At 59.3% G+C, this 19,706-nt stretch overlaps 4 protein-coding genes and 1 long non-coding RNA gene across 15 annotated transcripts; 3 read left to right on the forward strand and 2 right to left on the reverse strand.

Annotated features, from left to right (window-relative positions):
* Positions 1 to 210: 210 nt before the first annotated feature.
* CIB1 (calcium and integrin binding 1) lies at positions 211 to 3,268 on the reverse strand. Its single transcript, XM_080397484.1, has 7 exons — positions 3,144 to 3,268; positions 3,033 to 3,067; positions 2,406 to 2,508; positions 1,883 to 2,036; positions 1,467 to 1,585; positions 1,296 to 1,384; positions 211 to 1,016 (listed from the first exon to the last, which is right to left on the reverse strand). Exons 1-7 carry the CDS (start codon positions 3,192 to 3,194, stop codon positions 995 to 997), a joined length of 573 nt encoding a protein of 190 aa, XP_080253610.1. The 5' UTR covers positions 3,195 to 3,268; the 3' UTR covers positions 211 to 994.
* GDPGP1 (GDP-D-glucose phosphorylase 1) lies at positions 3,193 to 5,665 on the forward strand. Its single transcript, XM_080397480.1, has one exon. The coding sequence runs from the start codon at positions 3,315 to 3,317 to the stop codon at positions 4,398 to 4,400; it is 1,086 nt and encodes a 361-aa protein (XP_080253606.1). The 5' UTR covers positions 3,193 to 3,314; the 3' UTR covers positions 4,401 to 5,665.
* On the forward strand, positions 4,565 to 17,295 carry TTLL13 (tubulin tyrosine ligase like 13). Of its 9 annotated transcripts, XM_080397435.1 has the most exons (14): positions 4,565 to 4,688; positions 5,213 to 5,259; positions 6,351 to 6,469; positions 7,010 to 7,140; positions 9,154 to 9,310; positions 9,600 to 9,752; positions 10,901 to 10,986; positions 11,129 to 11,354; positions 11,888 to 12,072; positions 13,001 to 13,189; positions 13,655 to 13,838; positions 14,147 to 14,344; positions 15,946 to 16,315; positions 16,862 to 17,295. In XM_080397435.1, the coding sequence occupies exons 1-14, from the start codon at positions 4,579 to 4,581 to the stop codon at positions 17,173 to 17,175; spliced, it is 2,469 nt and encodes an 822-aa protein (XP_080253561.1). In that variant the 5' UTR covers positions 4,565 to 4,578; the 3' UTR covers positions 17,176 to 17,295. The 9 variants fall into 9 exon arrangements, with proteins under 9 accessions (XP_080253561.1, XP_080253559.1, XP_080253560.1 ...); XM_080397433.1 differs by lacking the exon at positions 16,862 to 17,295 and having other exon boundaries at positions 15,946 to 16,811; XM_080397434.1 differs by lacking the exon at positions 16,862 to 17,295 and having other exon boundaries at positions 14,153 to 14,344; positions 15,946 to 16,811.
* On the reverse strand, positions 15,463 to 16,967 carry LOC308067891. Of its 2 annotated transcripts, XR_013929777.1 has the most exons (4): positions 16,834 to 16,967; positions 16,595 to 16,695; positions 15,988 to 16,179; positions 15,463 to 15,823 (listed from the first exon to the last, which is right to left on the reverse strand). It is a non-coding gene; the product is annotated as an uncharacterized lncRNA (long non-coding RNA). The 2 variants fall into 2 exon arrangements; XR_013929778.1 differs by lacking the exon at positions 16,595 to 16,695 and having other exon boundaries at positions 16,834 to 16,947.
* On the forward strand, positions 17,295 to 19,691 carry HDDC3 (HD domain containing 3). 2 transcript variants are annotated; one of them, XM_080397468.1, is made up of 6 exons: positions 17,295 to 17,513; positions 17,582 to 17,692; positions 17,767 to 18,187; positions 18,692 to 18,747; positions 18,821 to 19,061; positions 19,501 to 19,691. In XM_080397468.1, exons 3-6 carry the CDS (start codon positions 18,076 to 18,078, stop codon positions 19,629 to 19,631), a joined length of 540 nt encoding a protein of 179 aa, XP_080253594.1. In that variant the 5' UTR covers positions 17,295 to 17,513; positions 17,582 to 17,692; positions 17,767 to 18,075; the 3' UTR covers positions 19,632 to 19,691. The 2 variants fall into 2 exon arrangements, with proteins under 2 accessions (XP_080253594.1, XP_080253593.1); XM_080397467.1 differs by having other exon boundaries at positions 17,767 to 18,747.
* Positions 19,692 to 19,706: the final 15 nt, after the last annotated feature.

The raw sequence follows: 19,706 nt of genomic DNA on the forward strand, positions 1-19,706 counted from the left end.
TCCCAGGGCTTGGAGGAGGGAGGCAGCCCGCGGAAGGGGCTGTCACAGAGCAGGACGTGGGACCTGTCCCCTGGAGCTGCGGCTGGCGCGCAGGCAGAGGGGCCTGGCAGGAGGCTGTGTCCCCAGCACCCCTCATGGCACTGGTCCCACAGCACTGCCAGAGCAGCCCCCTCCGTCGTCCCCACGGCCAGACAAAGGCGGCACAGAGGAGAGGGTGAAACCAGAGCCCTTTATTTGTGTCCTTGCAGGAGCTGAGGGAGGAAGAGGCCAGGGCGGGCAAAGCAGCTGCTGAGCTTGAGCCAGAGGAGGGGGGAGAAAGGAAAAGAGGAAAAAACAGAGAGAGCAGGCCCCCAGCACAGTCAGTGCCAAGGGGTGAGCCCAGCTGGCTGTGCTGCCCACGGGGCTGTGCCTTGCTGGTCCAGGGAGGAAGGTGTCCTGCGTCCTGTGCAGCCACGGATGGCACATCTACGGTGTGGGTTATTGCTCAGGGAGATGGATCCACGTTTGTGTTATTGCTCAGGGAGATGGATCCACGTTTGTGTTATTGCTCAGGGAGATGGATCCACATGGCAGCAGAAAGGCCCCCAGGAATATGGGAGAGCTGTGCAGGGGCTCAGCATGGGGAGGCAGCTCCCTGCCCGCTAGGGGAAGGCACAAATTGGTACTGAGGGCAGAGAAGGGGCTGTACCTCGGTGCAGTGTGCCTCCCCACACCCACAGAGCTGCCTTCAGTTTTGCATAAGGAGTTAAAATCTGATCCTGGGAGAGGAGCACGGCTATAGGCAAGGCAGCTTCCCAGGGCCCCACCTCTGCAGGCATGGCCTCTCAGCAGGCATGGAAGGAGAGCAGGAGGGTGTCCTGCCTAAGGCACTGTGCGGCACTGCTGGGCTGGTGAGGAGCAGGGGCCTCTCTCGCTCTGCTCGCTGAAAGAGGAAATGTCTGAGACCACAAAGAGTTGCAATAGCCAGAGAAGCAGTTCTGCCGGAGAGCTGCTCTCACAGGACGATCTTGAAGGAGCTGCAAGAGACACGACAGGTTCTGCACTTCCTCACTTGATCACACACAGACAGTCTGCAAGTACCCGGTGCTACAGGGACACAGTGTTACCCTGGGCAGGAGAGGCTCTCTGCAGAGCTAGCACGGGACAGTTCCCTTCGTGTTACAGGAGACCCCGTAAGGGTAGCCCTGCCTTACGGCCACCAAGGGCTCTACCCCAATGCCAGCACAGCGATCGCGGCAGGGGAACCCCCCAGACAGGCTCCCTGCGGCAAGCTGTGCTGCTGGAGACCACTGTACCTGGCAAAGTCTGGAGAGCGGGAGACAACGTGCTGGAACTCGGAGAGGTTGATGGTGCCATCCTTGTCGATGTCGGACTCCTCCAGTATCTGGAGGGGAAGGAAAGGCGAGTAGTGAGCTCTGTGTGGCTGGGAGCATGCAGCAGCCTGTGCCCCACCTGACGGTCCTCACATTTTGGATGAGCTGCTCCATCTCCGCGCTGCTCAGCTGCGACTCCTCACCTTGGCCTGTCAGACAGTTCACCAGTTTCTCCAAGTCCTTTCTGTCCAGGGCCCCATCATCATCAAAGTCTTTGGGGAGACAAAAGTAACATTTTGCCAGGGCTGCAGTAACCCCAGACAGCCACGAGCGCCTGTGCTGGGCAAGGAAAGGGCCTGGCAGCCTGAGGGCACAGCAGGCTCCACGCTGCATCTCTCTGTGCACATCATCACGTCAAACCAGTAGTTCCCATGGGGACTTCCTAAAGCTGCCGTCCCCATGGGCGCTCTGAGGGCACTGCCAGCTCTCCCGAACACTGATCCATCCCCATCCCCGCCCCTCCCCAAGGTGTGGGGACCCCAGGACATGGCATCTGCCCCCAGCTGTACCAAAGATGCGGAAGGCATAGTGGGATTTGATGTCCGAGGTAGCGGAGTCACTGAAGACGCTCAACATATCGAGGAAGTCTTCAAAGGACATGCTGTCATCCTCATTGTCTGAGGTGGAGAACACCCGACAGATCCGGTGCTGGAAGGGGTTTGCCTGCCAACACAGGAACAAACAGCTCAGGGCAGCGCTGGGCCCGCTCCCTGATGGCAGACACTGGCCACGGGCTGGTGCCAACCCCATGGACTTGAGTTGGTTCCCTGCTCTGCCGCCGGTCCCTCACACACCGCACAACCATGCCTGGCCGGGACAGCAGCCCCACGCAGCAGGGATCTCCGGATCCTCCATGGCACAGCAGGGATGAGGAAGCCGTTTGCTGGCGTGGCTGACAAACAGCTTCCCCAGGTGGCTACGGAGCGGCAGGTTGAGGGCTGAGCCCTGGCACCACGGCGGTTGAACCAGGCCCTGCCCAAACACACCCTGGGCTGGGAGCAGCAGCGCGGCACTGTCTGCCAGGCACCGTACCCGCAGCTCAGGCAGCGTCAGGATCTGGCTCTTGGGAACCCGTGCGGAGCAGGCATTCTCCCTCTCCTCCTTTGGCAGCAGTTCACTGAACCTCTTGTAGGCACTTGAAGAGGCAAGAACAAGAGATGCTCTGTGGCGTGAGTGGCGCGGGAGGCAGCCCTGCGGGCAGGGCAGCGGGCAGCTCGCCCCAGCGCGGTGCAGAGGCGGCCGGCCCGTTCCCACAGCTCCCTGCCAGCTGTGCCCGAGCCGGCCCGGGCCAGCAGCCTGCTAGCCAAGGTGGCCCCGCAAGGGCAGGGGCTTCGTGCCTGCCCCCGGGACCCCAAGGGCTGGGAGTGGGGGTGAGGGGCCGGCCCGGGAGCCTGCCCACCCGGACGGCTGGGGGTTCAGAGTGGGGGAGAACCGGCTGGGGGGCCACGCCGCGGCCAGCGCCGGTCAGGCCCGCAGACCGTTGCCCCCTGAAGCCCGGCCGGCGGGGAAGGCCCAGCCCGGGCTCTGCACCTCCCGCCTCCTACCTGGCAGCTCCCGGGCAGCCCGTGCCCGCCCCCCCCGACCCGGGGAACGCCCGCGCGGTGTGCGGGACCCCGGGCCAGCACCGCCATCATGTCCCCGCCCCCCCGCCGTACTCACAGCAGGATCTCCGGCTTGCTCAGGAACGTCAGCTCCTGCGGGGAGAGCCAGGGTCAGCACCAGCCCCCTCCCCGGCGGCTCCGCCCGGCCCCGGGCCGGCCCCCCCCGTACCTGGTACTCGCCCAGCGCGTCCCGCGGCAGCAGGCTGGCCGAGCCCCCCATGGCGGCCGCGCCGCTCGCGCCCGTCACTCACCCGTTCCCTTGGCAGCGCCCCGGGGCGGGGCGTTGTAGCCACGCCCCCTCCCGCTGCGGCCGCGTCCGCCGCCGGCGCTCGTAGCCGGCATGGCGGCGGCGCGCGAGGAGGAAGCGGGCGAACTCGGCCCCCGGGACTTTGTCTATGGGGAAAAGGACTTCGTCCCGCAGGCTGCTGGCTGGGACACCGAGCCGGGCTCCGCGCCGTCCCGCTTCGACCGGGCGCTGCTGGAGGGTTGGAGCGACAGGATGGAGCGCGGTTTGTTCCGGTACCGGCTGGGGCCGCTGCCCACCCGCGTCTTGCCCGGCCCCATGCGCCTGGTGGCCCAGCTCAACGTCCAGCGCGGCACCGAGCGTCGCCCGCCGCAGGCCGTCCGCAGCCTCCGGCAGCCCTTCGACCCCCAGGCCTTCAACTTCACCCGGATCCGCCCTGGCGAGGTGCTGCTCCGGCTGCGCAGGGCGGGGGGCGGCCCCGCGGCCCCCGACCAGCTCCTGGTGGCCATTAACGTTAGCCCGCTGGAGCGGGGCCACGTCCTGCTGCTGCCCGAGCCGGCGCGGGGGCTGCCGCAGGCCCTGACGGCGCCGCTGCTGCACGGCGGGCTGGAGGCGGCCCTGCTCAGCGGCCACCCGGGGTTCCGCGTCGGCTTCAACGGCCTGGGGGGCTGCGCCTCCGTCAACCACCTGCACCTGCACGCCTTCTACCTGGGCTGCCCGCTGCTGGTGGAGTCGGCGCCCGCCCGGCCCCTCGGCCCGCCCGGCGGCCTCAGCCTCCTGCCGGGCGTCCCGGCGCCCGCCTTCCTCTTCTATGCCGCCGGCCCCGCCGGCCTGGAGGCGCTGGCCCGGGACGTCTGCCGGGCGGCGGAGCACCTGACGGACACCGGCCTGGCCTACAACGTCTTGGCCACGCGAGGAGATCCCCCGGGGGGGCCGGGGGCGGGCGGCGAGCGGGGGCTGCGGGTGCTGCTGTGGGCGCGCAAGCCCAGCTTCGGCGCCAAGGCGGGGGCGACCTTCAACGTGGCGCTGTGCGAGCTGGCGGGCTACCTGCCGCTGCCGGCCGCGCCGCTCTACCAGGACATCACCGAGGCGCAGGCCCTGTGCGCCATCCGCCAGCACCTCCTCCCGGAGCCGCAGCTGCTGCGCCTCGGCCAGGACCTGGCGCGGCTCCTGGCGAGCTGAGCGCCACCGGGGCCTGTCGCGGCGGACTTCCGCGCTGTTCGCTGGGGGGCGCTGCGCGGCGACGGGGCCGCTCTAGCCAGCGGAGCCGGGGTCTCTATGGCCCGCGGGGCGGTAGCGAGGCTGCCCCCGCTTGTGGCCCGCCCGTCGCCATGGGAACGGGGCCGTCCGCCCCAGAGCGATGGAGGCTGGCGGCGGGGGCGGGTGGGCCCCGGGATCCCCGCGGGGCCGTTCCGCTGCTCACAGCGGCCTCCCCGGCCCCGAGCCGCGGAGGAGGCGGAAGAAGAGCAGGCGAGTGCGGTGGGCAGGCGGGCGGGTAGGCGGCCCAGCGGGCCGCAGCCCCCCGGGCCGCCGGGGGCTTTGTCGGTACCGGGGGGCCGTGCCGCCCCGGAGACGCCTCCCTGCCCCACGCACCGCCTGGCTCCCCGGGGCCCGGCGGCGGGGCCCGGAGCTGCGGCAGTGAGGGCCCAGGCCTGCCCGCCACCACGGGGCGATGCTCAGCAGGGGCCCCCTGGGCCGCAGCTCGAGGGGCTTTCCAGGGACCTGTGAATCGGAAAATAAACGCTCTCTCCTTTAAATTGCCCCAGTAATCCCAAACGTGACGCATCCGGGGAAGGACCCCTCTTTGCTGTGTTACCTCATGGCTTGCTGAGCCCACCTGGGCTCCAGATGGGATTTGCCCAGTAGCTCTGTGGAGCACAGGCTGCTTATGTGTGTGAAGGAACGCAGTTCTTGCCACCCTTCCATCCCTCCCACTCGTGCCCAGGACGGACCCCGGTTCCTCACTGAGCGGCTGTTCTGTCATCTCTTTTCAATTCCAGTGTTCCCTCCATCAATCTGACCAGCTGCAAGTATGAGAGCGGTGAGTCTGAGATGCTGCCGTGTCCCTTTGGGTCAGCCCACCACCAGCAAGCTCTTGGGCGCCCATTCAGCCAGGGAGGAGTGCTGGTACCAAATTTCCACTGCACAGTCGCTTTTGATTTATGTATGTATTGGTTGCAAGTGACTGGGACTCCTGCGAAGAAGAGTACGGAGTTTTTCACACTTTATGCTGCGGTGCGCTCTGGTTTAAAGAGACAGAAAACATGCAACAGCAGTGCAAGCCCTCAACACCCCCCACCCCCTTCCATCTCCCGTGATGTGCTCCAGGGAGCTGGTCCCCTCTCCTGTCTTGTGCTGTACTGCCACAAGCTGGATCTTAACAGACTCCTGGCATTTGGTCGATGTTATTAGCCAGTTTGCTAATGACTGTTCTAGCCGTGCAACCACATTTGTGTTGTCGAGAGCCACAGCTGGTCAGCTGCACAAGGAACACAGGGTTTATAGAGGAACAGGTGCTGGGTGCCTCGCCTAGGGCCATGCTTGGGCAGTTTGGTGATGGGAGGCAGATAGGGACCCATGGCAAGGGCTGATGTAGCAGTGTGAGCACCACAGAAGCCAGAACCATTTCACAATGGTTCCTACCGTGCATTGACCTTCATTACCGCCCCAGACCTGTGAGGGGCCAAATTCAGAACTGGCACTAACACAAACCATCCTGGCAGCGAGCTTCTGCTCCAGAGCTCATGTGTTCTGCTGCCAAATAGCTTTTGATTCCAAAGATGAAACTCATACCTTCAGAAGGCTTGTATCTGCCCCTGTGGTGTCAGACCCACGGCAGATTCAAGCCTGCTGTAGTTGAGGAGGGGCCCTGGGACGCCAAGGCATGTGGAATGACAGGGCTGACAGCTCCCAGTACACCTGCAGCAAGAGGCTGGGGTGAACTTAACCAGGTAAAGCTGCTGTTTCTAGCTTTCTGAAGGGTCCCACCAATTACCCTGCATCTCTTGAGAGTGGACCTGCAGGCTGGAGAGGTTTGTTCCATGCTCTGTCCCTGGTTACTTTGGGGATTCAACAGTCCCTGGTACTTATATCCTCTACCTGGCCCCTTGTCATCTGCTTGCTTTGGTACAGTACGCCGGGCAGCACAGTGCTGTGGGCTGAAAGAAGTGGGAGAAGATGAGGAGTGGACAGTGTATTGGACGGACTACTCGGTCTCTCTGGAACGCATCATGGATATGAAGCGTTTTCAGGTAAATGCCCCCATGTAAATGCTGCCCAGCAGGAAGAACTCAGGAAGGAGGGAGAGATGGGGGTTGTTAATGTAACAACATATTACAGAATGAAACAGAAGCATCCAAACTAGTACCCATGCCCCCACTTCTGCATCGGTTCCAGAGGGCACAGGTTCACAAGCCTTTACTTCTGTTGTGTTTCTGGTACAGTGCCATCAGCAACACTTTGGCAGTTAGTAGTGAGAAATGGAAAGCTGCCAAGCCTTTTAATGTAGCATGAAATAAATGGTTCTTGATGACAAACGGCTCCCTTCCTGAAGCTGTTATATTCTAGTGAGGGAGAGCTTCAGGGCTGAGATGGAATGAGCAGATAAATCACACTGGTGAAGTTCAGATAAAGCAGCTGCAGCGTGACCTTGTCCCTCAGCAGGCGTTCAAGGCAACTGCAGGCCCAGCTTCCTGTTCTGCGTGCCGGTTTCTCCACATGCAGGCTTTCCTCGAGGGGGATCCCTGCTGTTCCTTTGCTGATTCTGTTTTTTTTGTCTGCACCTCTTTCAGAAAATCAACCATTTTCCAGGCATGATAGAGATCTGCCGTAAGGACTTGTTGGCTCGCAACCTTAACCGCATGCTCAGGCTTTTCCCCAAGGAATACAATATCTTTCCCCGCACTTGGTGCCTGCCAGCTGAGTGAGTGATGTGCATTAATGCAGCTGAGAACAGGGGTATGAAATGTGGAAGTGGGAGCCTCTATGCTTGACAGCCAGGGCTGGGATGGGGGGGCCTCTCTGAGACCTCATGTCTCGGTCTGGGCCTTGGTAACCTTCCCTGGAACTGAACAGAGTGCTGAGGCACTTTTCTAGTTATGCAGATATTTAATTCCTAATAGACCAAATTAGCCCATGGAATGGCATCCTCTGCGGTGTGTACCTTGCTGCTGGCAGACTGCATGCCAAAGGACTAAACCTGGGGAGAGGGACCCACCCAGAAAGCCAGAAGGCACTGAGCGAGTGGGAAGTGTAAATCTGTGTATTGGTGGGAGGTCTTTCTGCAGCAGCACCGGGTGAAGGGGGGCAACAGCTGCAGCGCAGCGTGGCAGGCTGCCTTCCCCCACCACCTGGTTCAGCAGCCATTGCTTGCCTGGGAAGGGTGCGGGACAGCGGCACAAGGTGCTTCTGCTACCCACGGCTGTGGTGGCTGTCCTCACAGCCCCCCACCTCTGCTGTCCGCTGCAGTAGAGCACACTGATGGTGGAGGATAGTGGGAGAGCACAGGTCACTGTGCTAGTACATATACAGTTAGATGTAAACCATCACCAAATTGCTCGGGCTTCGGGGCAGAAGGCCTGGCTTCTCTGATCATATACAGGCAAGCAATGATAGAAATGTAGCTGAAGGAGACCAAAGCACTCAAAGCTTGTGTGGTTGTAAGGAGACAAGATACCTAATCTTAACAGGTTTTATTCTTACCATTTTCTGCAGACCTTGAAATAGGGCTCCCGGCACATGTTCTGTAACTGCACTCTCCTCATAGAATCATAAGAGTCGTTGAGGTTGGAAAAGACCTCTAAGATCATAAAGTCCAACTGTTAGCCCATCACTACCAAGTCCACCACTAAACCACGTCCCTAAGTGCCACATCTACACGTCTGTTAAATACCCCCAGGGCCTCCACCACTTCCCTGGGCAGCCTGGTCCAGGGCTTGATGACCCTTTTGGTGAAGGTATTTTTCCTAATACCCAATCTAGACCTCTCCGGTGCAACTTGAGGCTGTTTCCCCTCGTCCTATCGCTTGTTACTTGGGAGAAGAGACCAACCCCCAGCTGTGCTGCAACCTCCATGGTTAGAATGATTTTCTTAGTATCTAACCTAAAGCACCTTTGCTGAAATACTGGAACTTAGTACTTCTGTTTGCACTGGCCTTGGAGAACAGTGGTTTGGCTGCATTTTGCTAATGGTGTGTGATGTCCAGGAAGGCTGTTGCCATGTGGCCTCTCAGTCTGCCTGTTTCTGCGGAAGACGGACCTATTTTTCCATCTTTCTTTCCAGGCTGCATTTCCTGGGCTCTAATTGCTCTGGGCACTGTTGTCAGGGATTTTTCCTGCTTTCCTTCCTCTTTCCCTAAATGTGGTGCCCACTAGAGAAATCGTGCTTCTCCATCTACAGCAAAATAACCAATTGGCTTGATTCTTCAAAGCACTGTACTCCCACTGGAGCTGCTCCTGAAGACCAGCCGTGTAATGCAATAGGTGTGCTCAGCTCATGAGCCTCTGCACCCTTCTTAGAATGCTCCAGCTGCGGCCTTCTGCCTGCTTGCTAATGAGCTGGCATAAAAGGGCGTGTAAAGACTTGTGACTTCCTCCTCCCTTTGTAGATAGGGCTTGTTTATTTTGTCCTGCTCTCTCTGCAGCAGCAGAGCCAAAATCTTACTGGGTCCTGTATCCACAGTGGTGACTACCCACTATTAACTTCCCAGTAGAGGTGGAGATGTGCACAAGTAAAAGGTGGAACCGAGAGAGCTTTGTCAGGTCACACAAGGACCAATTTGTAACTCATGTAAAACAGGAACAGGTGTGGTGTTCCTCTGCTGCAGAAGTTTTGTCTGTACTGGCCTGCAGCACCATAGGTTGAGTACTTAACTGTATGAGAGAGTTCAGAGGCTGTTTTTTTGCAGCTTGTAACAGTCACACTTTCCTTGTGCAGCTACGGAGATTTCCAGGCCTACAGATGCACGAGGAAAACCAGAACATTCATCTGCAAGCCAGAGAGCGGCTGCCAAGGGAGAGGTGTCTTCATAACACATAATTTAGAGGAGATCAAGCATGGAGAGCATATGATCTGTCAGCAGTATATCTCTAAGGTAATGGGGACAGTCTCCAAATACGGGTGGAGGACTGCAGGCTCCTCGCTTTTCCAGCATCCTGCATCCTGCTTGTGTCCTTTGCCCTGCCATCTTCCTGGATCTGCCAGGGGCACCGGGGTGGCTGCAGCGCAGCAGAGGCACAATGAAAGCTTGCCTTTCTCCTCGCTGCTGAGCTGCCAAGGAGCAGCACAAGCAGTGCAGACAGAGCAGCCATCCTCAAGGAATCAGCAGCACACCTAGCAATAGTTCTTTGTCTCATGATTGCTCCTGCCTTTTTTTCTGACAGCCTTTCCTTATTGATGGCTTTAAATTTGACATGCGTATCTATGTGCTGGTCACATCTTGTGACCCGCTGAGGATTTTTGTCTACAAGGAGGGTCTTGCCCGGTTTGCCACCATGAGGTACATTGATCCCAGCAGCAGAAACCTGGTAAAAAAGGCAAGTTTCAAAAAAACCCGCATAGTAGCTGTATGTGTTAGTGCCTAATTTCTCCTAGGGGCATTCCAGACCTTGAAGAAGCAGGGACTGGTAGGTTTCATGGGACCCAGCTTTCTTCTTTCCTGTTCTCCCATCCCTCTATACCTCCTCCTCCTCCTCACAGGAGGTATTTCAGGAGTGTCTGAAGTAGATCTACTCCCAGGCCCCACATTTGAGCTCTTTACTGGCATTATCACAGAATCATGGGTTTTTTTCACTTGGAAGGAACATTGGAAGGTCTTGAGTCCAACCTTCTCCTCAAAACCGGGTCAACAATACATTCAGATCTGGATTCTTGGGGTTTGTTCTTCCTGTGATTCTGTGATTCTTGGGGTTTCAGTCAGTCAGGTGTTGAAAACCTGCAAGGATGGAGACCCCACAGTGCCTCCGGGCCACCCTCCTACTGCTTCTTACCCTTACAAGCATTCTCAAGTTTGCACCATTCTCAAGTCTGCCTGTGCTTCAGGCAGAAAAGAGGGACCTGGGTATTATCTGGTGGTACTGGAACAGCCTAGGAGAGACAGGGAGGGGAACTGGGAAAGCAAGGTGCAGACTATGGCCATGCCCACCTGCAAGCAGGGGTCTGTTAACCTATAAAATCCCAACAGAAGATGGACTGTAGTGTTGGATTACTGTGCTATGGTCACAGGCTGCCCTGAGATAGTGGGCTTCTGGCTGTCTGCCCACTTCTTTCAGAGCTGTGCATGTATATACTCCGCCTTGCCACAATATGTGCATGTCTTGGAGAGGTCTTCTGCTTTCAGTGAACAAAGGAAGAGGAAGAATCTGCAGAAATTTGCTGCAGCTTCTGTCCTCGGGATTCCCTTGTTTATCTGTGAGGCCTTGGCTGGAATGGCATTTGTGGCGTTGACTCCTGTGCCTTCCACCAGAGAGAAGGACAGAGGTACTGAGAGGATAGAGCTCTGTTAGCTCTAGCTTCTGGCTAGAGAGCAGATCACCAGCATAGTTAACTCCTTGCCGAAAGTCACTGCCAGAGAGGGGAGACAGAAGTGGGCAGAGCTGGTGGCTACGTTAGTGCTAATGGGGCTGTTTCTGTTTACACTCTGTGGTTAAAAGTAAATTAAAGTCTCTTGCGGTTCCTCTCTCAGGATGATATCTGCATGCATTTGACCAACTATGCCATCAACAGACATAATGAAAACTTCGTCCAGGATGACATGATGGGCAGTAAGAGGTACTGTCTTGTCCAGATACTGCAATGCCCTGTGCGCATCCTGCAGGAAAGCTGCATTTGGGACACTGGTTTACTTTCATCTTTGTTTGGGACAAACATGGTATCACAGGTCAGCTCTTACTGTCTCCTGTCCTCCACACAGGAAACTGTCCACCCTGAATGCCTGGATGACAGAAAACAGCTATAACACAACAAAACTCTGGGAAGATATTGAAGATATTATTATAAAGACTCTTATTTCAGCTCACGCTGTTGTGAAGCACAATTACCAAAGCTTCTTTCCAAACCATACTACTGGCTGCGCCTGCTTTGAGATACTGGGTTTTGATATTTTGCTAGACAGAAAGCTGAAGCCATGGCTGCTAGAGGTGAGGGAGGAGTCTCCTACTGTGTTGAAACAACTTGAAGCAGCAGATAGCAGAGAGCTGGCTTCTCTGTGGGAGGTTCTGGAACAAGGGGTGGTGGGATAAACAGAACTCGTTTGATTAAAAACGGTCATCTCGTTCACAAAATTATACGGGCTGTGAAGACAAGAAGCCAAGCAACCTGCTGTAAGCTAGGCAGGATCTAACAGCCTGTTCCCTGTACACGCTCTCTAACAGCAGGGAGTTTCCCGAACTTTAGGACTCCTTGATCTGTAACAGCATCCTGAATTTATGATCACTGCCCTGCTCCTGTAGTCCTGCGGTGTGGGACCTGAGTGACCTGTGGTGCAGATGGGCATTACACTGCAGGACAGGACCAGCTGCTGCATGCAGCCTCCTGCTTTTTGTTGCTGTGACAGGGAAGAACAGACACAGAAAGTGTGCAGTGGGGCAGGCTGGGGCCAGCAAGCTGGCTGCCGGCAGCACTTGCTGGGAGCTGGGAGTTGCCAGGTTAAATTAGCTGCTTGTTTTGGCAGGTGAACCACTCTCCCAGCTTCAACACAGACTCTCGCCTAGACCGTGAGGTGAAGGATGCTCTTCTCTGTGATACCATCAGCCTGATAAATGTGCATGCCTGTAACAAATGGAAGGTGCTGGAGGAAGACAGACAGCGGGCAAAGGAACGGCTCCTCCAGGCCCGTCAGACTCCCCGCGCATCCAGGTATTGCTCTTCCTCATAGTGCTGCAGGTCCTCAGTGGGAAAAGATGGGGCATGGCATTGCAGGAAAAAATCAAGGCTGTCTGTCTCCAAATTAACCCCCCAGAGGCTGTGGTGCTATAGAACCTCTGAGAAGACATCTCTGAGGCCATCTGCATCCTGCAAGGAAGAGTCTGGGCTTGTCTCTGGGCCCTAGGAGATCCAAGAGGCCTGGGGCTCTGGGCCCCATAGAGAGTCATCCCCATCGAGCTGTGCTTGCTTGTCATGTCCTTCAGTGGCTGACAGGCAGTGCCAGCATCCCTGGGCTCACGGTGACTGCTTCAGGGACCAAGAGCACCCAGGGGCACAGGGCCCTTCTCCAGAGCAGGGATCCTTTCCCAGGGCTGAGGGGCTTCCCCCCACTTCTCTGTCTGCATGTCCTTTCTTGAGGCCATGTTAGATAAGCCTGCTGCCCAGGCTTTTCCTGCCATGCAGGGTGAGGCAGGAACTCCCTCCAGCTCACTTTTTAATTAGGAGACCTGAGATAACTCTGGGCTGGAGACCATGCGCGTGTTGGCTCTGGACTCTACCTGTCCCTGCAGCCTGGGCTGCTCCGAGCTCCCCACTAGCAAGGAAAGCTCCCAGCAGCATGCAGTGCAGCAAATATGCCTTGAATAAGCACATTTTAACCAAACTTCTCTTGTAACTGGGTTAGTTGGGTGAAAAGGCTGAGGAGGTAGCAGGGGAGAGATCTGGAAATGCTTCACCAGCATTCTCCAGGTAGAAGATGAAGTGCAGGTTGTGTTGGTTCCTTGCTGTGCTCCTGTGTGAAACAGGCTCTGAAATGGGGAAAGATGGCAGAAAGCGCTAGCGAGGCCCTTGTCCCTCAGCCAGTACGGCACCTGGAACCTCATATCGCAGCTCCCTGCCTGTGCTTTCTCCCAATTTGCAGACGTGAGGAGTTAGAGAGCGACCAGGCTGCCTGGCTGGCTCAGGCAGAGAAGTATGAGAACTCGCACTTGGGTGGTTACCGGCGCATTTATCCAGCATGTGGAACAGAGAAGTATGAGCCATTTTTCAAGCAGAGCAGATCCCTCTTCCAGGAAACAGCATCATCCAAAGCACGAGAGGAGTGTGCCAGGTACGCTGCTCCGCAGAAAACCCACTCCTCACAAAGGTGGCATAGCGACTGCTTGCTTCTGATCCCTTCTTGGGAGCAATTCTGCTGCTTAACAGGTGTAAGCAAGCTGGTGAGAGCTGGAAAGAGCCCACATGTGCTGTGTCACCAAAGCAAAGCAACTTCCTTTTGCATGTACCCTTGAGAGGCAAATGTAATATTCCATTGACTTTTGGACTCTTGAGGCACCATGTCACAAGGATCCTCCGCCCTTCTGGCAGGCACAGCCTAATTCAAGGGCATTTCTTACAGCAGTGAGAGTCTCTCTTAAAAGCACTCCTGGCCCATTTCTTGGCATGCTTCTATCGTGTCTGTTTGTTACAGAACTCCTGACTGCCGTAAAATGTCCTTGGATTGAAGGCCTTGTAGTAACTTTTTGCCATTATGGCTTCTATTGAACCAGTGACTAAGACTACTGTTCTATGGCAGGCAGCAACTGAAGGAAATCCACCTGAAAAAAGAAAAGTTGGAAGCTCTTACCAGGAAGAAGAAAACAAAGAGGAAGGAAGACCTGCACGGAGAGTCAGCTGGGGACAAATCCCAGGTCCATAATAAAACCAGAGCTCCTACAACCCACCTCACCTACAGAAGCACAAAAGCATGGGACAGAAAGGTACCTCACTCTCGTCAGTCATTGTGGGGCTCTCAAAGGCAAAAATGTGGCTGGGCTGTGGGTATCTCCGAAGGAACAGAACTATGAGGTTTGGCTCCCTGTAATCCGGAGAGTTGACAGCTTGTGCTGGCAGGTACTTGCAAGCACCCATGTTCTCCCTTCCCTGTTGTGCTTCCATCAGGATCTTTATCCCACTCCACCCCAAAGTCTGTAATTCACCTTAGGGCTTGGAGCAGTCTGTGGCTTTATCTCCCTTGCACGTTACGATAGCTTCAACTTCGCTGTAACTTGGGTCCTTCTTTCCTAAGATACAGCGTGTGCAGTACGATTCTATGCAACCCCAGAATATTGTGGAATATGAGGAGAAGAAAAGAGTCAATGCTCTTCAGCGGCGTGAGAACCTTATCCGACGCCTGGGCATTATAAATAAGCTCTCCCAGCTGCTCCCCACAACCAACAGACCAGCTGACACCCAGAGGTCCTGCACCATTATCTCCAAGAGCCAGGTAACTGAAGGTTGCCCAGATCCATCCTGCAAGGCCAACACACGAGCCAGCCATTTGCGGGGGGACTGCAAGGAACAAATCATGGGCATTGAGCATCTCTGGTGCGGCTCAGTCAAATGAGAGCCAACATAGTGTCTGGGTCTGTGGGTTTTCATACAGTTACCAGCTTTGTCCCTTTCCAAATGGGCACACTGAGAGTGTGACAACTGGCTGCATAGAGCCCCTGAGCACCTTTCCCTTGAAGATCCCTCTCTTTGCTATTCCAAAGAACAGACCACAGGGATGTTGCCTTTTGGACCCTGCTGTCCCCAGCATACAGCTTAGTGTGAGCTGCTGCTTCAGGACAGCAGTGTTATTCTCCTAGCTGAATCAAATTAATTCCTGGGTAGGCTAGGAGCACCGACATGCTAGGGGCGTGGTAAAGGAGCACACACAGCAAAGAGGGACTGAAGGGAAGCGTAGGGATGCCTAAAAACCCCATAAATAAGTCTTCAGGTGAATTCTGCAGACAATGCCTCTCCCTAAACATCTTGCTTTCTACACTACACCGTTCCCCACACAGGGAAGGTGATGATGTCCACTGCACGTGTTCGAATGCGAAGTTAGGGCATGTGCCCAAGCCCCGTAGGACTCAGCCCTCGGTCTGGGGCTCCCCCTTCAGTCACCCTTGCTCTGCAAGAGCTGCCGCGTCCCACACTGCCACAGTGCGCAGCTGAAGAAAGCTGGGCTTCCAGAGGATTGTGCCGCGGGAACCAGGCTTTGGACCTAGACATCTGCGTGGGTGTCTCAAGAGTCTTTTCTACCACACTGATTCCCAAACCAGGCTACTGGTCTAAAGCCAGACGAGGAGGAAGGCCACAGTCTGTGGTCTCCACTAGGCTACAAGGATTGTTTGGGAATGCTGATGGTGGCTGTTACCTGCTGTATTGGGGAAGGGTTAGTTCTGGACCTGTAGTTAGTGAAAACCCCTGCAAGGTCCACTGCCTCTTCCAGTGGCACTATCTGCTTCCAGAAAAGCCTCCTGCTCCTAGCTGGAAGGGTGACACACCTCAAAAGGATGATGACAAACTCAGGGCACCGGAGTTGCAGGAATTATTCAGGACCTAGGAGTCTTCTAGTACTTTACAAGAAATTGGAAGTGGTCCCTTTAATTTAACAAAAGAAGTCTAAGATGGGATTTGATTTGTCAGAACTGATGGTAAGCTGCCTTTTCCTATACCAGACAAAGCAGAACAGAACCCCAAACCCAAACTATGCCTAAAGTCTGGATAATTCTTTCAGCAGTGAAGGATTATCTAGGGGTGGGTCAGATCCTTCATCACTGAGTCTTCCCAGCCCGCTCTGGCACATCCTTCCACAAACCCTGCTCCAGCTCAGCCCAGTGCTATGAGCAGAGGACATGAGGCTGCAGGCAGATCAGGCAGGCGGCTGCTGTGACCCCTTAGATGATTTGAATCTGGCAGGGTGATCGTGGTGTGCCTGGGGAGAAAGCACAGGGCAATGCTTTAGCAAGTGCCTGTAGATGACTAGAGAAGACTTATCCTTCCCGTCTCTTCCCAAGGCCTCTGGAGCTAAGCTGTGGCTGCTTTCTTTCCTTCCAGCCACAGTTTCTCTTGGATGCCCTCGGAGGCCAGGACACTCACCACTTAGTGATGCTCATCCCGCTCTCTCCCCTGGGAGGTGCAGTCCGGCCTTTGGGACAGCAGCTTGTACACAAATTTAGAGCCAAAGCCCAGCCACCAGCTGCCCTGGGCTCAGATCCTGCCACCGCGGGCACCTTCTTCATTCAAGGCCAGAGCATCCTTTACCATGAGCAGCATAATGCACTGCACGGCCTGCGGGCACAGGACAGGGGCTGGCTGTGGGGCCAGGCAGCATGGACAGCAGCAGTTACCCGGCCCCGCACCGAACCCAAGGGGCTGCAGGCGAGAGGCCAGTGGCTCCCTGGTGCTGGAAACGAGGCAGAAGACTGTAAGTATCACATTCCCTTGAGTCTGTCTGCATTGTGCGGGGATCAAACCGGTGGCCCGGGGCTGTGGGCAGCCATGGGAGCTGTGGGATGTTCCTGGGCTTGCCAGGATAGGAGGAGTGGGTGGGCTGGATGGAGCTTAGAATCCCTGGGGTGCTCAGACCCCGAGGTGGGGATGCTGTACTCTTCTCTGGGAACTGGTGGACACTGGAAGTCTCTGACTGAGGCTGGTAGTATCCCATTTGCAGGGGCAAGGAAGAAAGTGGGTTGTTTCCCAGTACCAAGGATTGATGTGTTGGGAGAGGGGAATGCGAGAAACCCAGAAGTACTTGAGAGCAGGGTCAGAAGTGCAGCAGATGGGACATCTGAAGGGGCACATTAGCTGTGGGAAGTAAGGAGGAGACTCTCAGTGACACAGCATGGCCCCCGGCCCCTTCCCAACCTCACCATGCTGATCCCTGTTGCCCACAGCCCCGCCTGTCGGACCCTGCCTACAGGGCTGCACCCACACTCCCACCACCTCTCCATGTCTGCCTGTCCTCTTCCAGGTGAAGCTGGTGAGCTGTCCTTCCACTCAGGCAACTGTCCCCCGGGGTCCCCGGTCAGCACTGCGGAGGCCACAAGCGATGGCACCTTCAGCCACATTGCGGCTCATGAGCTCCCCATCTCCGCCGCTCGCGTGAAGCACACGTGTGCCTCGTGCCACGCCAGCGCCTCGCACGCTCGCAGCCTGACAAGCGCAGGTAGCGCGGCAGAGGGGATGCCCACGCAGGGCCCTCCTCCCCGTGGGCGCTTGCCCAAGAACCAGGGCAGCTGGACGGGGCCGGTTGCCCCTAGCCAGACCCGGGGCCGGTTGCTGTGACCATAAACCGGGGCCCGGGCGCCAGCACGGGTCCCACTGCCTGTCCCGGGCCGCTTTACCTCTGTCTGCCCCCCTGCCCGGCAGCAGCCGAGCGTCCCCCCCGCCAAAGGCACTCCCGGCCCCCCCGGCTGCCCGGGACCCTCGGGGCGCGGGGCCGGCCCCGCCCCACCGCCGGCCCCGCCCGGTTCCCGGTTCCCAGCCCCGGTCCCGGCCATGGCGGCGCTGCTGCGGCGCGGGCTGCGAGCGGCCGCGCTCCTCGCCGGGACCCCGCGGCGGACGGCGGCGGCGTGGACAGGGGACACGGAGCCACCGGACCCGGTGCTGGAGGAGGCCGAGAGGTGCGGGGCAGCCGGGCCGGGAACGGGAACGGGACCCGAGCCGCGGGGGCTCACGTCTGTCCCCGCAGGGCGCGGCGGCGGCGGGTGGCGGCACGGCTGCAGCGGCTGCGGCGGGAGCTGGGCGGGGAGCGCGGCCCCCCCGAGCGCACCCTGACCTGGCAGGCGATGGAGCAGATGCGGTGAGCGGCGGGACCGTCTCCGGTGACCGGGGCCCCGGTGATGGGGGCCCCGGTGACCGGGCCCGTGCCCGCAGGTTCCTGCGGCAGGAGCTGCCCGAGGAGTGGCCGCTGGAGCGCCTGGCCCAGGGCTTCGGCGTCAGCCCCGACGTGGTGCGGCGGGTGCTGCGGGGCCGGGGTTGCCCCCCGCCTCACCGCCGCCTGCGGCAGGACGCCAAGGCGTTGAGCGCCGCCCCGGGCCCGCCATCGGCCGCCGGCGCGGAAGTGCGCGCCCCCGACGGGACGCTGCTGTACCGGCTGCCGCGAGGCCGGGGCGGGCCGGGGCCCGGCGCGCAATAAACGGCTGGAGGGGACCCGCCTCCCGCGCCGTTTCCGCCGCGCCGGCCATGGGCTCGGAGGCGGCACGGCTGCTGGCGGCGGCGGACTTCGCTGCCAGAAAGCACAAGGCGCAGCGGCGGAAGGACCCCGAGGGCACCCCCTACATCAACCACCCCATCGGTGCGGAGCCCTGCCGGGGGGGGGCCCCTGAACCCCCTCCCGACCCTGGGAGGGAGTCCCCGGGATTCCCTTTCCACTGCCCCAGAGAGCTGCCCGGCCCCGGGACCCCCTGCCCCGGCCCCTGGAGTGAGCCGGGCCCCCTCCACCATCCCGCATCCGACTGCCGGCAGAGCTCCTGCAGCGCCCCCCCCTCCGTATTCGGCTATGGGGGCTCCCCCCACGCCGTCACCCCCCAGCGGACAGTGCCTATGGAGGCTGCTGTCCCCACAGCCCCCCCCCGGCGGCTGCCAGCCCCCCGGACCTGCCTGCCCAAGGCTGTCACCCCACAGGATGTGCCAGCGGGGTCTGCACCCCCCACCCCCCCAGCCCCGGGCACTGCCCAACCAGGGGGATCACAGGGGACCCCTCGCTGCCCATCTGTCACCCCTGCAAGCCACTGCCCTGGCCCGGACCTGCCTGCTGCCCCCCTGCACCCCCTCCCCACCTCTCTGCTCTGCATCACAGGCGTAGCCAGGATCTTGGCCAACGAGGCTGGTGTGACAGACCTTGTCGTGCTGCAGGTAACCCCCTGTCCACTCCCCACCACGGTGGGGGCCTGGCCCTCGACCCCCAACTGTCCCCTCCTCACCCCAGGCCGCTCTCCTGCACGACACGGTGGAGGACACAGACACCACCTTCTCCGAGATCGAGGAGCAGTTCGGGGAGGAGGTCCGGCGTGTCGTGGAGGAGGTGACCGATGACAAGACCCTGCCCAAGATGGAGCGAAAGCGCCTGCAGGTCGAGCACGCGCCAGGCAGCAGCCCCCAGGCCAAGCTGGTCAAGCTCGCCGACAAGCTCTACAACCTGCGAGACCTAAACCGCTGCACCCCGGAAGGTACGAGCCCGCACCGGGGCCTGGCCGCCAGCACCGGCCCGGGGCACCCCAGGGGCTGCCCCCACCACAGGGGGGCTGCTCGGGCCGTGAGCTGGGGGTGCCCCTCTGCCGGTCCCTGCTCCCTGCGCAGCGCTGAGGGATGGCCGAGCCCCCGCTCCCGAGCCTGTCCCGGTGGCGGGGGACAGAGGTGTCGCTGTGCTGGGAAGGGCCGGCCGTGCCAGAGGAGCGGGACCCCCGGCGGGTGCCCTGGCCCACTCAGCCGAGTCCGGTGGGGGCACGCTCGGTGCCGTAGGCAGCGCCCGGACACGGCCCGCCTCCTGCCCCGGGCGCGGCGGCGGCCCAGCCAGGGCCCTGCTAGCACACAGGCCCCGGGCGGCCCCGGGGGGCGGCGGCGGAGCCTCCTCGGGCTGCTCCCCCGCACGCACGTCTGTCCCCGCAGGGTGGTCGTCGGAGCGGGTGCAGGAGTACTTCCGCTGGGCGGCGCGGGTGGTGGCCGGTCTCCGCGGGACGAGCCCGCCGCTGGAGATAGCGCTGCAGCGGCTCTTCGAGGAGCGCGGCCTGGCCCTGTGACCGCCGGGGCCGGGAAGGGCGGGCGGGCCGCGGCAGCCAATAAACGTGCGCAGAGCTGGTTGTCCCGCCTTCCTG

The sequence above is a fragment of the Falco punctatus genome (genome assembly GCF_963210335.1).
Source record: "Falco punctatus genome assembly, chromosome: 7".
Classification (NCBI taxonomy): domain Eukaryota; kingdom Metazoa; phylum Chordata; class Aves; order Falconiformes; family Falconidae; genus Falco; species Falco punctatus.

Excerpts from the sequence above, each read along its gene's own strand:
- CIB1 (XM_080397484.1), bottom strand. The coding sequence starts at position 3,194 with ATGGGGGGCTCGGCCAGCCTGCTGCCGCGGGACGCGCTGGGCGAGTAC. Across the intron at positions 2,037-2,405 it reads TGACGCTGCCTGAGCTGCGG|GCAAACCCCTTCCAGCACCG; the intron begins GTACGGTGCCTG and ends CTGTGTTGGCAG. Across the intron at positions 1,586-1,882 it reads CTATGCCTTCCGCATCTTTG|ACTTTGATGATGATGGGGCC; the intron begins GTACAGCTGGGG and ends GTCTCCCCAAAG.
- GDPGP1 (XM_080397480.1), top strand. The coding sequence starts at position 3,315 with ATGGCGGCGGCGCGCGAGGAGGAAGCGGGCGAACTCGGCCCCCGGGAC.
- HDDC3 (XM_080397467.1), top strand. The coding sequence starts at position 18,076 with ATGGGCTCGGAGGCGGCACGGCTGCTGGCGGCGGCGGACTTCGCTGCC. Across the intron at positions 18,748-18,820 it reads CAGACCTTGTCGTGCTGCAG|GCCGCTCTCCTGCACGACAC; the intron begins GTAACCCCCTGT and ends TCCTCACCCCAG. Across the intron at positions 19,062-19,500 it reads AAACCGCTGCACCCCGGAAG|GGTGGTCGTCGGAGCGGGTG; the intron begins GTACGAGCCCGC and ends CTGTCCCCGCAG.
- TTLL13 (XM_080397433.1), top strand. The coding sequence starts at position 4,579 with ATGGAGGCTGGCGGCGGGGGCGGGTGGGCCCCGGGATCCCCGCGGGGC. Across the intron at positions 4,689-5,212 it reads AGGAGGCGGAAGAAGAGCAG|TTCCAGTGTTCCCTCCATCA; the intron begins GCGAGTGCGGTG and ends ATCTCTTTTCAA. Across the intron at positions 9,311-9,599 it reads GTCAGCAGTATATCTCTAAG|CCTTTCCTTATTGATGGCTT; the intron begins GTAATGGGGACA and ends TTTTTCTGACAG.